Here is a 16,924-nt window from a genome sequence, read left to right as displayed (position 1 = left end):
ATCATGTCATATTGTCTTTTCTGAACTGAATTTAAAATAACCTCAAAATGAAACACCCTGAGGATATTTATTTATTGTTTATTCTTGGAGTATGAAGCTCAATATAACGTGTACAACAAAATACACTGACCATTTTTTTTTTAACTAGAAAATGTTGCCGAAGCAACTGATCGATTATTGTAAATTAACGTGGTGAAATTTCTGATTAAAGTTTTACATCTAATACAGAATTTCTTTTTAAATATATATATTAATAAAATTTTATTTTTTTCTTTATAAAAATAGGCAAAATTATACATAATACTCAGTATTTTGTAAACATTGAAATTTTGTTTATTAGGTTAACTCTTTCACGGAATTTCCCGTTTTGTTTTTGTTTAATTTTAGAAAAACCTCAAAAACGTGAAATGATTATTTTAAAACTAAATTTATTGCTAAAAAAATATTTGGAAAAATATTCGGAAATAAAATGAACTACAGCGAAACTTTTTATATTTAAAATTTATTTACTTCTAAAAATTTTACTTCCTTAACTTAAAAGGAAAATAAAAAGCCTTGCCAATCACTAACTTGTACATATTGTTATACTAACAAGTGTACACTAGCTTGTACACTTGTACATATTGTTAATAATTGATTTAGAGTTTCAAAATTTAAATTAGTAACATATTTTTAATTATGAATTATTATAATCAGATGTTTATAGTAATGTGGACAGCTCTAAAAATGTCCCTTAAAAATAGTCCAACTTTTATACCATAATTACTAACTTAGCATTTTTTCTTTACCTCATTGGATGGATTTGTGACAATTAACTTTTTAAATAATTAGGATACCTAATTTATAATAAAATAATGGAATATCCCATAGATTAATTAAAATTAAGTATAAGAATATTATGATACTTAATCTTACTCTATTATTCTGTCTTCGTATCGGAATTTGCAGAGTCTAACTGCAGCACAATCTTAAAAAATTCAAATTTGTCTGCGACTTTAACGCAGTCGGACAGAGATTATAACTGTAAGAATTGAGCTTAGTTTACATATATTTAGCAAAATTGCAACTATTAAATATAATACAGTTCTGTACAAAAATTTTATTTATAAATTAAAGGACTATTTTACACAATAATACTTTAGCTTTGCCAAAGAAGAGAAAAAACCGACACTTGCATAAAGAAATAAGAAAGCGAGGATGAATTTGATGATGATAAGATTAAAAAAAAATTTTTTTCGTTTTAAAGGAAGAATTAACGAGCTTTGAATTTGTGTATTAATGCATTTGTTCTGATTTGTGCCTGTTTCATGTTTCTTCAAATAAAATTCATTGCTATACCATGATAAGTATTTCGCAAACAAATATAAAATAACAACGACAAAAATGAACATTAAGTGTTTTTTTTTTCTTCTCTTTTTGGCATCAAATTAAAAACAAAAATATTCCTGACTTTTTATAACTGAAGACAGACTTTTCTTCCTCGTTTTACCTTCAACTTGTTCTCGGTTTCGTATCTCTATTTGTTTTAAAGTTTTTTTTTTTCACTCTTAGATTATTTTTAAAAAAATCTAAGGTGTAAGGTAATCCACAGAATTTGCAACACTATCGACATCATTGGGAGGTTTCTGCAATTTGGATTCTGTGGGATATACCATTTCATAATAAATATAAAAGGGACTATTTTATTCGTAAATGTGCCGTCTCATTTTCCTACGGTAATAAGACAATGTGGTGATTATGACTGTTTTCAACAGTAAAATGTAACAAAAGTTTTGTATTAATGGAAAACAAGACAAGTAGTGCCATATTATACTATTTATACTTTTAATATTTGTTTAAAAAGAACTGTTAAATACTAAAACATTTAGTAAAACTTTAGTTCCGTTGAAAATATTGCCCTAACAGTCGACCACTATATACTTGCATATTAGATAAATAAATGTCTGAAATAAATTCAGAATAATTACGCCATTTATCATCTTGCTGGTAAGTGATGCAATTATTCTGAAAACTTGTAATTTTGTTGCAAACCTATTCGCTATTTATTCGTGAAAGCAATAAATTACTTTGAAAATACAATGAAACTATTCAAACCCGTTTGCGGTTTAAAGTAATCACCTGCTTTCCCTTTTTAACTCATTAAAATACCATTTGAAAATACTCCTCCTGAAAGTAAAAAGTTCATGAAGTGATGAGACATATCAGAGACTTTCAAGTGTTATAAAAGATTCCCCTTATCCATTTACTCTCCAACAAATGCGGAACTATTATCGATTTTCACCGCAGAGGGCATCACAATTCTTCACTTGCGTACTTATATATCCATCTATATCTGTCTACTTTCTTTTCCACTTACCTGCCCATTATTGGATACAATGCCTCCTCAGGTGCTTTACACAAATGTCCTGCAAATTGCCTTTCTCCCTGTCGTCTTTTGTCAACCTCCAATCTTACCTTTTGTCAACCTCCAATCTCTTTTTCTAAACTTTGTTATGTTCTGTCCCTAATTTATTATTCTTTGATGAAGCCCATAAATGACTGATTTCCCAATGCTGATGATTTGTTGAGATGAGTAAAGTTTTTAAGAGAAAAACGCAACTTAAAAATTATCATCTCAATCAGAAGTTAAAAATAAAGAATGGAAGAGATAGTGATTTCTTGTTTTTTGTCCAAAAAAAACGCTTGCTCTTCACAAAAATTCTAACTATCGTAAACTGTCATCTGAAAAAAGGTTATATTTAATAGTCTATTTTCGTGTATTTGTAAACTGAAAGCTTTATTATACTTATTTTTTATTTATTTATTAAATAATCCTTTAAGATCAAGTTTTTTGGTTGTTGTCACCATGGTCAAATGATTTTATCCGCCTAATTCTCTATAGAGTGGAGGCAATGCACTTGAATCCCTGTTGTAACCCTGAATGCAAATTTTGTGCAGTCGTTGATTTGTGGTATGCGTTTCTTTATGTGCATTCTGTGTTGTCTTCTTAACTTTTTAAGCCGTTGCATTGTATTGGGAAAACAACCTCATGTATCATATTAATTGATAGTATTAATAAACAGATTATACAAAATTGAATAAAGACTGAAAGCGATAGTGTTTTATAATATATCATCCTCCTCAAACTATTGTTTTGGTGCAAAGGCCATCTGAAAAATCTGGATTATGACTAATGACTAACATTTTTTAGAATATTCAAATAACTCTTTTTTAAAAACCTGGACAGTTTAATAATTAATATAATGTTTAATTTAATTACTTATATATATTTTTTTAATAATTTCCAAACAGAAACTATTTGAAAGACCTTCACATTCTTATTCCCTTTTATGCTCTTATGCCGTCTTTTCATTTTATTTATTGTCTTAAATACAAAAGTTGCCTTTCGAGCATTATTTAACTTTCGGGCAAATTATTTTAATTTTTCAGGTTTTAAATTTGCTAAATTTAAGCTAAAGTCGACTGGAAAAAATATTTTGGTTATTCATCTTTAAATTATCATTCTTGGACAAAACATACATAATCTATTATAAACTAAAGACGTTATAAGCTAAAAATAACATTTTCTTGACTAATTAATTTTTATACTTGTAAGGAAAGTTAGAGACAGTACAGAAATGTCACTCAATTTTCCTAACTATTATGAAAAATACTTTTGTATTCTTTTTAATAGTTTATTTATCAACTGTAATGGTTACAAAGAATATTAAATTCAGTTTTTACAATAATAATAATAATTACAATATTAATAATAATAATATATATATTATCATTATTATTATACTTTTTCATTTTGTCATCTGTTTTATTTACATTCAGTATTATTTTTTACTTTAATTATAGATTACCATAGTAATAATTTTATGAGAGTATACAAACTAGATCAAATTTCCCAGCTTGCAAAGGTTTGACCAATAAGAACTAAAAGAATTATTGAAACCTGTGCTACAATTAGGCAATAGCTAATTGTCTAAAGAATAATCAAATATTTGTTTAAGTAACAAATATGAACTTTAATTTTTTTTAAATGAATTAGTTATATAACAATAAACTAATCTATATGAAGAAAATTATTCTCTTTTTTTCTCCTACGTTTTGTGAACTCTCCCCCCCCCCCCTCCAATATCTCCCCGATATCTTCTGTGCTTGGAGTGTTTGTCAAAACCTTTGATTTATTTGGATTAGTTAAACCTCCCAACAACCATTTTGAAACAATAATAATCGTAATAATAATAATAAATAAAAGGCACATTTAAATAGAAAGTAAAAGTATATTCGCTTTAATATATTGATCATGAATTAAAATAATTCAACTTATTTTGTTTACGCACCAAGGAGAAATAAAAAGATTTTATTTTTTATTTTATTACCGTCGTTGAACAGCCGACCCAATTTATTGGGTTTCCGACTACTAATGTTCAAGTCCGTAGCGTTGTAATTTTGAACCCAGTCCAGAAGACAAGGGGACTCCTGAATCGAGTATTGGGAGAAATTTGTATTCTTGGAGGACTTCTTGATGGAGCTAACTCGCATTTGCGTTACACGGAGAGGAAGACTACGAGAACCTCCCACGGTTAGCCTGACGGCAAGGGGACTCTAACCCATGATCCGTCTACCACTGAGGATACTTCACGTCAGCACTGTGGTCGGTGTAAGCCGGATGCGGAATTCGAATCGACTGGGATTCGAACCCGGCTTACCTCATTGGAAGGCGAACGCTCTTTCCCCTGAGTCATAGCGGCTCAAAATAAAATGTTTGGCGAAAACAACTAGTGATTTTGTTCGTAAACTACTTTTTATTTGCTTGATCGCAATAATTTAAATAGATTTAATCAAGGCACGAAACTCAACAATAATCGAAATAAGATTTCAAGACCTCTAGACATAATAAAGATTTAGAAAAAAAAAAATCTAACCGAAATGTGCTTAAAAAACATGATTTGAGGGCCCATTATAAAAAGTGGAACCACGACCCGTGCATGGTCTGTTTTATGTTTTGAATGTTATGATAGGCAACACTATCTAATTTAAAATGACATATAACTTTAACTACGCTAAAAAAGTTTAATGACAATTTTTTTATTGTTTTTCCAAAAATAATTCATACATTTGTAAATGACTGTAATTTTCACATCAAGAAATGCGCTCAACAATAGAAGTTCGTTACTCTTCGATTCAAACGAACACTACTGTTCCTCGCAACTCTTGTCAATTACTTACAAAGTGCAAACTTCGTAATAACCGGAAACTTCAAAAGAGTGTTTTTAGGCAACAGGTGTAGAGCGAAATCCCAAAAACTTAACGATTCTCGATAAATTACTCCAGACTAGTTTTTGTTCTTTTTTGTCATGCCAAAAGAACATTGTGGACGATGACAGAGGTAGGCGCCGAGGGTAACCTTTCTACTGACCCCGAAGCGCTACCCTCTTCTTTAATCGCCATCATCATTAACTTATCAGGATCTTGAGTTGGATTTAGAAAAAAGAAATTTAAGAAAAAACAAAGAACGATCTTGAATTGCGTGTGGCAACGTTCATGTACGCGTGCCAGTCGCGCGCTTTTACCTTGTCAAACAACTCCGGCGATTTTCGGCCAGGTCGCTAGATTCATACCTTAAGCGCTTTTCTTAATATTTTTTCATGAATTATTATTATTTTCAGTATTAGTTGCTTTTCATATTTAAATATATTTATCAATTGTTACTCGAACAGAAATGCCGAGTGAAATTCTTATTCTATACTGAATGTAATTTTTGAATTTGAATGTGCTGAACCATAATATCAATCAAAGGCATAGCAACTTTATAGGACATGAATGCTTAGTTAAATTCTTATGCTACACTTTTTAATTTTTAAATGTGCTGAACCATAATATCAATCAAAAGCACTGCAACCTTAATAATATGAATGCTTTATATTCGAAGCTGTACGTTTTGTAAATATATATCAATTAATGCTATGCATCTAAGATTCTTAATTAAAACTAATTTAAATTACTATTTTATTTTAAATTTTTTTGAAAATTAAGCCTCAGCATTTCTTTTTTATTCTATTAGTTAATTTTATTTATTTATGTATATATTTTTGAACATAAGTCAGAATATCTTATATTTATATTCAAATATTGTTAGCAAAGCCAGTAAAATTGTTTAGCTAACAGTGAATGTGATAGATATTCTTTTATATTACAACTCTATTAAATTTGAATTTTTCCGGAAATTAATAAAAACATTCGATTTTGACATATTTTATTTTTTAAACACTTATATTCCTTTTGAATTTTAGCAAAGCCTTTGTGGATTATATTGAAATAATAATAATAGTTATTATAATTAATTAAGAATTGAGAGTGCTATGCCTTAAATTTATTTTATTTCACTTCAATAAGTTTATATTTTTCAAAAAAAAAAAAAAAAAAAACTAAACCCATTTAGATGTTTTACTACAAACTTCATTTCTAGTTTCATTGTTTTTTTTGTACGCCTATGGAAAAATTCAAACAATAAAACTAATTAAATAAACGCATTTACAGTGTATTTTTTAATAAAAAATAAGAAGAAGAAAAATCAAAAATAAAAGCAATAGCCATACTTAATTCCGAAATCATTCTTAATTTTACATTATTCATTTAAAAAAAAGTGAATAATTTTTTATAATATTATACAACAGAAATTAATTTCAGTTACTTTTACTTTTATAATTCAGTTATAGTATTTTTTTTCACCAAATTTTTGCCATTTTTCATTAAGACAAAAACACTATTTAGCGCGCAATAAAACTTACACAATCTAAAAAAATAGGTACATATAAAACAGGAGTTGCTGTATTTCATTGAGCATAAACGTAAATCTAGCAATTTTTGGCAGTGTTTGGCGGATTTTTGTCATTTATTGGCCTGGGGCGTAAAGGAATGTAGCAGATGTGAGGCGATGCCAAGTACCCAGCACCTGCTCTATATGTTCTTTTCCTAAACCACAAGGCTATATAGATTCGATGTATTTTTATGAAACGATGAACATCTGCTATGATGAACCTCGAGTCAAGAAAATTATTATATTTATGTCCTATTTAGAAAGACATTTAAATTTTCTTTTTTAAATAAAGAAGCCATTTCTTTAAAATATATCTTTGCTTATAGTTTCTACAACATTAAAAATTTAGAGTTATTTTAACATGGATAAGACTAATTTTAATTGTAATAAAAAAGCTAACTACGCGCAAGTGTTCAACCAATAATAAATAAATATACAAATAAAAATAAAGAGAAAAAAATATTAATTTTGTTGTTTTTTGTTTGTTTAAGCTAATGATAATGAAAATAAAGCTTCGAAATTTATAAATTTTTATTTTAAAATTAAATTACTCCGGTTACAACGAGTTCGTCTGTCAGGGAAATTATGACGATTAAAGCTCCTCGATTTCTAGATCAACAACATGATTGTGGCAATATGATCAGTATTGCGCATTGTTCGCCTTTACTTTCCGAGCAAGCTCTTCCATATGAAACTGCACGGGCTTCAAGCCACAATCTAAAGTATTTTAATGATATATTTCAAAAAAGATTTCGTTTTTCTTATTTTTTATCATTATTATTATTATTATTATTATTATTATTATTATTATTATAGCTAGCGTTGAATAACGGACCCAATTCTGAGTTTACGACTATCAATGTTCAAACCCATAGTCTTGTAATTTTAAATCCAATCCAGAAGACAAGATAACTTCTAGATCAAGCATTAGGTCAAACTAGCCTGCGTAGAGAACCTTTCGTAAGAACTAATGGAGAGGGGGAAAGATACAGAAACCTCTCGTGGTTAGTCCGACAGCAAGAGAAATCTAACCCATGATCCGTCGACCAGTGAGAAAATTTTACCCCCCCCCCCCGAGAGGGAGTTTTATGACTGCCACTGTATTTTTGCATAACAATTGACCAATAATGATTGTGGCATATTTAATTTATCATTAAAAATGTCTTTTAATATTAATGTTTACCTTTTTGTCTTCTGGGTTGCCTTGAAAATTACAAGGTCTAAGAATTTTACATCTAATAAGATCATTTGTGGTGTTTCATAAGATCATTGTTTAGAGTCATACATCTACTTCTTGGTATGGCTGTTCATAGATGATGATGATAAAACATTTTTATAAGTGGGAATAGTACAGTCTTTACGCATGGGCACAACCGGGCAGTGGCCGAGGGCCCCAGGCACTCAGGGGGCCCTTGAGAATCTTACTTTTTGTATTTGAAAAAACTAAGACTAAATAAAATCGCATTATATATTTTTTTAAATAAATATTTTATATTGTATAAAGTGTTCAATTTGTTTTTCTTTCTACAAATAGTTATTGATTATCATGCAAGCAACAATAAATTGAATAGTTTATCACCAGGGAAACTTAAAAAGTCAACCGAAATATATTTTTCTACTTTCTAATGAAGTTTTTATGTGGATTTAGTTTTTTGGGGTAATCACAATGTATTTAAATTTGTTCAAATTATTACATATGTAAAAAATGCTTTATTTTATGTAAATGACGTTTTTTAGTTCGATTTTAAGAGTATGAAATGCTATAAGGGCCCAAAACATTTCTGTACTCGAGGGCCCTGCATGTTATTAAGACGACCCTGAGTGGGAATTATAGTGTTGAGTATAAGATGCCTCTTCAGAGAAGATTTAAAATAGGAAAAGCAAACATGATTTTTAAATATTTTCTCTTGGGAAAACAATTTGTTTCTACAAACATTTTACAGTTTTTCAAATTATTCTCTTTGATCACCTTAGGCTCTTTTTGTGAGTAACTAGCTCATCAATATCTTTGACATGCATGCCTCGAATGCGTGTTCTCACGCTCTATACCATATATTTGTCTATCTTACTAAGTTATTACATTGCTGTATGATACATGCAAAAACTTCATCAAAAGCGGTGGATTGACAATGTTTTCTCATCAATCCTATTGATGGAGTTTAAGCGATAAAATTGTATTAGATGAATGATCGTGAGAAAAACACAGATCAATCAGTACCGCCAAAAATCGAATGCTAATCGCTATATAATATCACTGAAATTCACTACTTTTCATTGATAAATTAAAACGAGTATTTTCCATACATTGTATAAATTATTATTTTTCATTATTTAAATATAAATGTACATTAATTTACTACTGTTTATTATTTTACTTACAATTATGCCTTTTTAGTCTTTATAATATTGAGTTTTACAAGTAATAACGCTATTAGTTGTAAAATTTTAAAGTGTTTAGTTAATATCTGTTGTAATTTCGGAATGATTATTTTGCCTAAATATTTGAAATCTAGTTTAAAATGTCACTAAAAATATAGATAAAATAGATATTTGGAATTTCACTCATAGTTGTGTAATGAAATCTACTTTTGATAATTTTAAAAATGTGCGCATGTTTTTCCGCGAATTTTCATTTATATTTTTTTTTGTGTTGAATTTTTTAAAGTTAGTTTTTAAAACACACTAACAGTTTCGAAGTTTTGTTTGAATTTTCGTTTTCAAAGTCTCATTATAACTCTAAATTCTCAGATCAAGTGCTTGAAGAATAATTTGCTCTATACGTTAAATATAAATGAAAATTATTATTATTTTTTAATAAAAAAAAGATTTTTAATTACGGAGCAATGAAAAAGTTGGTGTTATAAAACTACTGTAGGAAATTAGATGAAATGTCTTAAGACATTCAATTGAGAACACAGGAAATTATTTTTTTGGAGTTTAGAAATATATATGAATATCGTTTTTAAATTTAAAAAAAAAGTTAAATATTAATAAATAAATATTTTTAAAAAAACGTTGATTTTAAATTACGCTATAGCTGTTACAATACTTTTGAACCTAGTTGTTACGAAACAACTGCTACTACTGGTACATTCCTAAGACATTTAGTCAAACCACTAGAAACTATTTTCTGTAATTAAAAAATTTAAATGTTAATTTTTTAATTATCTCCTAATTTCAAATTATTTTTTTGAAATTATAATTACAGTTTAAATAAATGAAATAAAATTTATATAATTATTTATTAATTTAATTAATTATAAACAAAAAAAAATTCAAAATTTTTAATAAAACCATGACGATTACTTCTAACGGTAGGCATTAAAACAATTTTTATTTCATTTCCTTAATTTATTTATATATTTTAATTTTACGATGCTATTGAAATAACATGTATATTTCTAAGACAGATTCTCGAATTTGCAATCAAATTTCTCATTGTCTTTTTAAATCCAATCCAAAAAGAATCCGAAAACCTTTTATTTTTGCATCAATCTTCATATCATCCAAATCTAACCCTTGTTGGGGGGCAATACCCTGCCTCAACAATAATGTATCAAAATGTTACATAAAACCACTTCCGAAATTTTTCTCTTCCCCAATAAATAAAAAACTTAACTTATTACGTAAAAAGTAAGACAAGACTTTAGAACACAGGTGCGTAGTCGACCACACTTCCTCAACTCTTCTGCCGGCCAGGTGTCGAGCCTATCTACACCACGCCTCTCCATCCCTCACATGGGGGCGGGGAGGAAAGGGGTCTTGTCGTCTTCTCTTTGTTTACTTATTTCTAGGACAGGGGAGCGAGCCGCTTGGTGTGGCGAGGGGTTGTGGGAGAGAGGAGGTTGAAGGACTAGTTAATTAAGCGTCCCGCGGGCCAGGACAATTTTTCGGAAACTTCATTCACAGTTCTACAAATCGAGACGAACGTACAGAGGGTGGTTGTCGCAACTTTTGTCTCTGTGATTCGGGGTTGTTGTTAAAGGAACACGTGGAGATAATTTTTTTTCCTCTCCTTCCCAATTCATTTTTCATCTTTCGCGGTGTGGATTGTTTTCGCAATGTGTCTATGGATTTTAATTTGATTGTTCTGGATTACATTTTTTGTCATTAATCATTAAGTTTGAGATTTGTGTTAATTGTTGCGTTTGGTGGAAGGTTAAAGGGTTTTTTCTTCTATCGTCGGTGGTTGTACCGGCGAATATGGTACTTTTGACGGGTGTTAGATATCATCCTGGAAGAGGTAAGGATTTCAATTATTGAAAATTGTATTTTTCAATATTGCAATTGTATATTGTACTGTATAAATGTATATTGTACTTTATTTTAATATCCTATATTATAACTTTATACATATATTTACTCATGTATTTATTATAATTTTTTTGCGGGTATAAATTTATGTACTAATGCTTCATACGTCATTGTTCTATTTATATAATCTATCATTGTTTAGGTTTTCGTTTACAAGCATCGGAGTTAAAAATTATTTATTTAATTTTTTTCCAAACGTTATTTATTATAATGAAAAATGGACAAAATAACAGTTTAAATTTAAACTTTCTGAAAGAAAAAAAAACCTTTGATATTAAAATAGGTAGCGATATTAATAATTTTTTTTTTTAAATTTCTTATTACTATTTTTATATGCATTTTTATATTTCTTTGCAATTTCAAATAAATGGAAAATCGAATTTTTAATAAGTGATCAATTAATTTTTCAACTATGTAATGTGCAAAGGCTCTTGAAATTTTTAATCATAAAATTTTAAATACCAAAATAAATGCTGATTTTTGGAAAATATACCATTTTTTCCGTTCTTGTTTTTCTCTAAGTCTTTATTTATTTATATATTTATTTATGTTGGTTATTTATTCGTTTTTAAATGTTATTTGGGTTTAAAAAAAAAGTGAATTTATGTATCACGATTAAAATTTATTGTTTATTCATACATTATTTGTGTATTTTTAATATTTTATTTATTTTTGATATTGTTCCTTTTTAAATTCATTTGTATGCATTAAACGTTTAAATAATTCTAAAGCGAAATCGTATTTCAATCAGATTGCGTTAATCATGGGAGATTTCTAATGCGTAAATTTTATACCCCTGCAAGATTTTGATGCTTAAATATCAATTCAGATTTGTATGCTTAATTCTCTCTTTAAAAAAAAAAGGAAAAAAAAATAATAACATCTTAATGTTGTAAAATCTTTTACCTTATTGTTGACAACTAGTTCTTATCAGCTAGAAAATTACACAGCATTGCTTCGTAAATTAAATAACAAAATATCCTGATTTCTTTGATTGTCATCAGCAATATTAACAACAATTATAAAGATGTTTTTTATCAGTAAAATATTCCTCATCCTTTATTTAACGGTACATACCTGCAATATTTATTTATAAACCTTTCTTAATATTATTTGCTGCTATTATTACCTTTCTTATTTTGGCTATTATTCTTAATTGATGGTGCTGCTCTTTAATAAAAAGAAATCTTATGATGTTGCCTTATTATGCAATAACGATTAATTTATTTTATGATTAACATATTTAAAACGGTTCATAATTTATCAACCGTTTAAAAAAATAAACGGTAAAAACTAGTAATTAATATTACTATTATCAACCTTCTTTTATTATATTCTTAATATCAAACTATGTCTAGTCAGCATTATTATTGAATAATATCTTTGGCGAAAAATATTTCATTAGTTTCTCTAGTATCCAAAAATTAAATAGGGATTTAATAAACAAGATTGTTCATGATGCCGCAATGATTGGCGAGAAAAATTTTTATGCTTAAATTTTATATTAATAGAATTTGTGCCAATACAATAAAAAAATTAGGATATTTTAGTTTAATAATTTTTAGTTTTGATGCTATAATCACAGTTAAGAATAAAATGATTACTTAGAAGTCATAGGGGTTGGTGAGTGCAGCGAGTAGAAAGTGAAGTTTCTTAGTAAAGTATAAAAATAAGATATCGAGAAGGGAAATATTTAAATTTATTAAATCTGTATGTGTATTTTTTAGTTTAATATTATTTGATAAAACTTTGTAATGTGCTCATGTGGAAATAAAGATAAAGTAGTTTTTTTTTGAAAAAGTTAAGTAAATTTCCTTCGCTACACTACGAAATGTGATATAACGCTGCTGCATTCGCTGCACTACTGAATAAGATATAATTGTATTACTGATTAAAATTTACATATTATGATATTTCATATTTACATATTATGATATTACATATTTACCTTATGTATGATTTACATATTTAAAACGGTACATAATTTGTCAACCGTTTAAAAGTAAAAAACAGTATATTATGCCTTCGTTAATTATATTCTTAATATCAAATTATGGCTAATTAACATCCGTAATTAAAATAATGCAAATGAAATTGTAAAGTATTATTAGGATTTAACTTTTTGCATTATTATTGAATAGTTTGATATTATTTGATGAAGCGTTGAAATGTGTTCCTGCCTAAATAAAGATAAAGTAATTTTTTTTTGAAAAATAAAATAACTTTGTTTTGCTTCACTACTAAATGTAGTATAACGCGGAGAAACTAACACTGCTAGATTCGCTACACTACTGAGTAAAATACGATTGCATTACTGATTAATTAAATATTTGTATGTTATCTTACAATATTAAGTACATAACATTATATTTTTTATTTAAAAAAATGTTTGCTTTCATTTGTTGCTCTTCTCAATTTAAATAGGAGTTCCACACTAGATTTATTAATTTACAAAAGACTTTTTTCATTCTTTTTTGTCCATTCATGATTTATAAAAAGAATCACCTACAAGTGATGATAGAAAATGTGTCATCTGTCTTGAATGTCAATCAATGTTTATAATTCACAATAGTTCATCTTTCCACCCCGCTTTTTTTTTCTCTTCGTGTCAAATTAATTCAGAGATAGAATATTTCTAGCGAAATCAACATACAAACTTGATATTGTTTTTCTTTCTGTTGAGCAATTAATAGTTACTCTTAAAATCATATAATAGAAATGTACGAAATTTTTTTAGTTTAAATAGATCCTCTTAAAATCATAAGATAGAAGTGTAGGAGTTTTTTTTAGTTATTTATTTATATTATTTAAATGTTTGTTATTATTACATTAGTAATTTAATAACTGATATAATTGATAGTGAAATTTTTTTCAATACTTAACTACATTATTTCGTTATGATATGAATTTGTATGGTCTAAAATGAAAACCTTTTAGTTGTAAATTTTTACGTTTATCAAAAAATGATTTTTAAGTTTCAGTTTCTAAGTTTTAAAATACTAATTTGAAATCTCAAGGCTTACTGGAAATATAGTAATTTTACTATTATTTTTCGAGTTTAAATCTTCGTTTCTGTTTATTTAAAAATAAAATAATAGCTGAAAGCAGTGTAATTGTATTTTTCCTCTATTTTAAGGCTTATTTCGCTTCACTCAGTTTTAAGTTAGATCAGCGTTTCTCAACCTTTCAGTATTCGCGGCCCAGTTTTCAATCATAATTTTCATCGCACCCCCCACTTGCAGTAAAATGTATGCAACAATAATGTATATTGAGTATTCTGAATTCTGTCTTTAAATTATTTTTAACTAACTACCAAAACAAAAGTAAAGTAAAAATCAGGAGCAATTGAGATTGTAGAAACTATGTTTGGAGTTAATTTTTCAAAACAATTACAGTCCATACCTCTTTCAAATGATACTGTTGCTTGTCGAATTGGTGATACAGCTGAAAATGTAGTGTCAACTTTTCTCGATGTTGCGTGACAAAATGTTTTCAATAAACTTTGAAGCAAGAGATATTAATAAAGATGTTCATTTCATTGCCTATGTTTGATTTTGTGATAATATGTCAGTAGTAGAACTACTTTTCTGCAAATCAATAGAACTCAAAAACAACAGCGCTAGCATTATTTGCTATTTTAAATGATGTTATGAATGATGCAAACACAAAATGCAAAAATTGCATCGGAATATGCTTGTTCAATATCCGGAAGGTTCGAAAGTATGCAAGCACTAGTAAAACAAAAATCGCCTCAATGCGTCTGGACACATTGCATGATCCACAGAGAAGCTTTGGGTTCGAAAGAAATACGTCCTGGTTTAAATATTGTACGAACTGCGGTTATAACCATTTCAAATTATATAAAAATGAGAACCCTGAGATCGAGAATCTTTTCTACTCTTTGTAATGACATGGGTTCAGTACATTCAGAGTTACTATTTAAATGTAAGGCAAGATGTTTATCACGTGAGAAATTTTTGCAACGTGCTCATGAATTAAGAGAAGAAATCGTCATTTTCTTAGAAGATAACAGACTGGAAACCGGGAATTTACACTATTGCTTACTTGTGATGAAATTGAGATACTTGGTCGTCATATTCGAGAAATTAAATAACTTGAATCTTAAACTCCAAGGAGCAAATACACATATGTTGGATACGAGTGATAAAGTTAATGCTTTTTGTAGAAAATTAGAATTGTGGGGCAGAAATTTAAAGCAAAAAAACCTAACAATGTTTGCAAATGTGGATAATTGTACTAAAACTTATAAGGCTGAAGAAGAATATATGAAAGTTACGTTTGTAACCATTGAAAATCATTTAGCCGTGCAGGCAAAGAATTTTAAAAAGTATTTTCCTGCTCATGACGAACTGCTAGCAAGTTACGAGTGGGTTACGAATCCATTTCATAAGACTCCCGAAGGACTCTCAATTGATGAGGAAGAAAAATTCCTAGACTTCACGACAAGTGGCGAAACTGAAATGCAATTTAGTAATAAATCACTATTTGAATTTTGGCAGGAGGAGGATTTTTCTGCACTGAAACAAAGGGCATTTCGCATTCTATTACCATTTTCAATATCCTACCTTTGTGAAACTGGATTTTCTGCTGTGGCTTCTTTGAAGACAAAATATAGATCACGGCTAAATATAGAAACAGGACTGAGAGTGGCTATTTCTAATATTAAGCCTCACCACAAAAAACTTTGCTCTGCAGGACAGACCCAAGGAAGTCACTAAAAATTATTATTTTTTTTAAAAAATTTAGTATGTTTAATTAAGTAAGGTGGGTAAGCCAAAGGTGGCCAGTGCTCCTAACGTAGTCCCCCCCCCCAAAGTAAAATGAAATTTATTTTGAATCATAAGATGTCCCTTCTGCATTGTAAATCTTGTATCTGAGGTGCACGAGGCTGAATTGGAAGATATTTCCTTGAATGGCCGCCATTGTATGAAGTGATTTAATTATTTGCAGTTGCCGTTCTAATTTCCAGATGAGAAGATAATGTGTTTAATTTCTTAGAACTTTGAGTTATAATATGTTTTCTGAAAGTTTATTTCTTTTTATTTAACCACATTACTTTAATTCGAATTAATCTATCAGATTAATAGTTTTATGTCGTTATGTAAGGTAAGAGAGACCTTATATATGTTTCCAAATGGCGCGACACTCGGGCCACCTTCGGAAGCAAACGTGAAATCTATAAGAGAGTTAATTATAAATCATTACGTAGCATATTATTTCTCAAAAAGGAATGCTTGAATTAAATGCCAATTGATTTATTTCATTTTAAGCAAATGTGGAACTTTGGTATTTTTAAATTTTTATAATATTTTGACGTTTTCTGCACTTTAGTAGACTTTGCGATATTTTGTTTCAAGTTTTTTGCTTTGTTTGCATTTTAAAGTCATTTTTCAGGTATTTTTTTATTTTTGTGGTAGTTATGAGTGTTTTTGTGGTCGATTCTGGTATTTTCTTGCAAATTTGGGTATTTTTAGATTAGTTATGGGTTTAGTTAGTTAACTCTAGTATGGTTATTTAACTCTTACTTGTTGGCTAATCCTTCTGAAAAAATTAACTCAATAATTCTTGATTAATTCTAATGAGTTAACTCAAAAGAATCGCTAGTGACTTCACACAAGAACTATCAAAGTAAAATCAATAAGCAAATTATACACTCTGAAAACAAATATCTTTTTTAAAGTCGGGAAACTTGTTCCTACCAGCAAGACACTTAAAGTGCCTTTTTAAAAGAAGTTTGCCAGTCCAAGTGTTTTTTCTAAAGATAATTTGAGTAAGTGA

The 16,924-nt window shown here is 28.4% G+C and overlaps 1 protein-coding gene across 4 annotated transcripts in view; it reads left to right on the top strand.

The window, feature by feature from the left end:
• LOC107446306 (protein c-ets-1-A) overlaps positions 1–16,924 on the top strand; it is a 188,835-nt gene that overhangs the window by 89,061 nt on the left and 82,850 nt on the right. The window contains exon 1 of one of the 4 annotated variants that reach the window (XM_016060917.5): positions 10,713–11,054. The exons of the other annotated variants lie outside the window; for them this stretch is intronic. Coding sequence (XP_015916403.1) covers positions 11,015–11,054 — 40 coding nt within the window. The 5' untranslated portion in view covers positions 10,713–11,014. Of the gene's footprint in view, positions 1–10,712; positions 11,055–16,924 lie in introns of those variants that run through there. 4 annotated transcript variants of the gene reach the window in all.

Source organism: Parasteatoda tepidariorum, chromosome 2 (assembly GCF_982258835.1).
Source record: "Parasteatoda tepidariorum strain Cologne lab strain chromosome 2, Ptep-v5.0, whole genome shotgun sequence".
Taxonomy (NCBI): Eukaryota; Metazoa; Arthropoda; class Arachnida; order Araneae; family Theridiidae; genus Parasteatoda; species Parasteatoda tepidariorum.
This window is presented reverse-complemented; position numbering and strand designations above follow the sequence as displayed.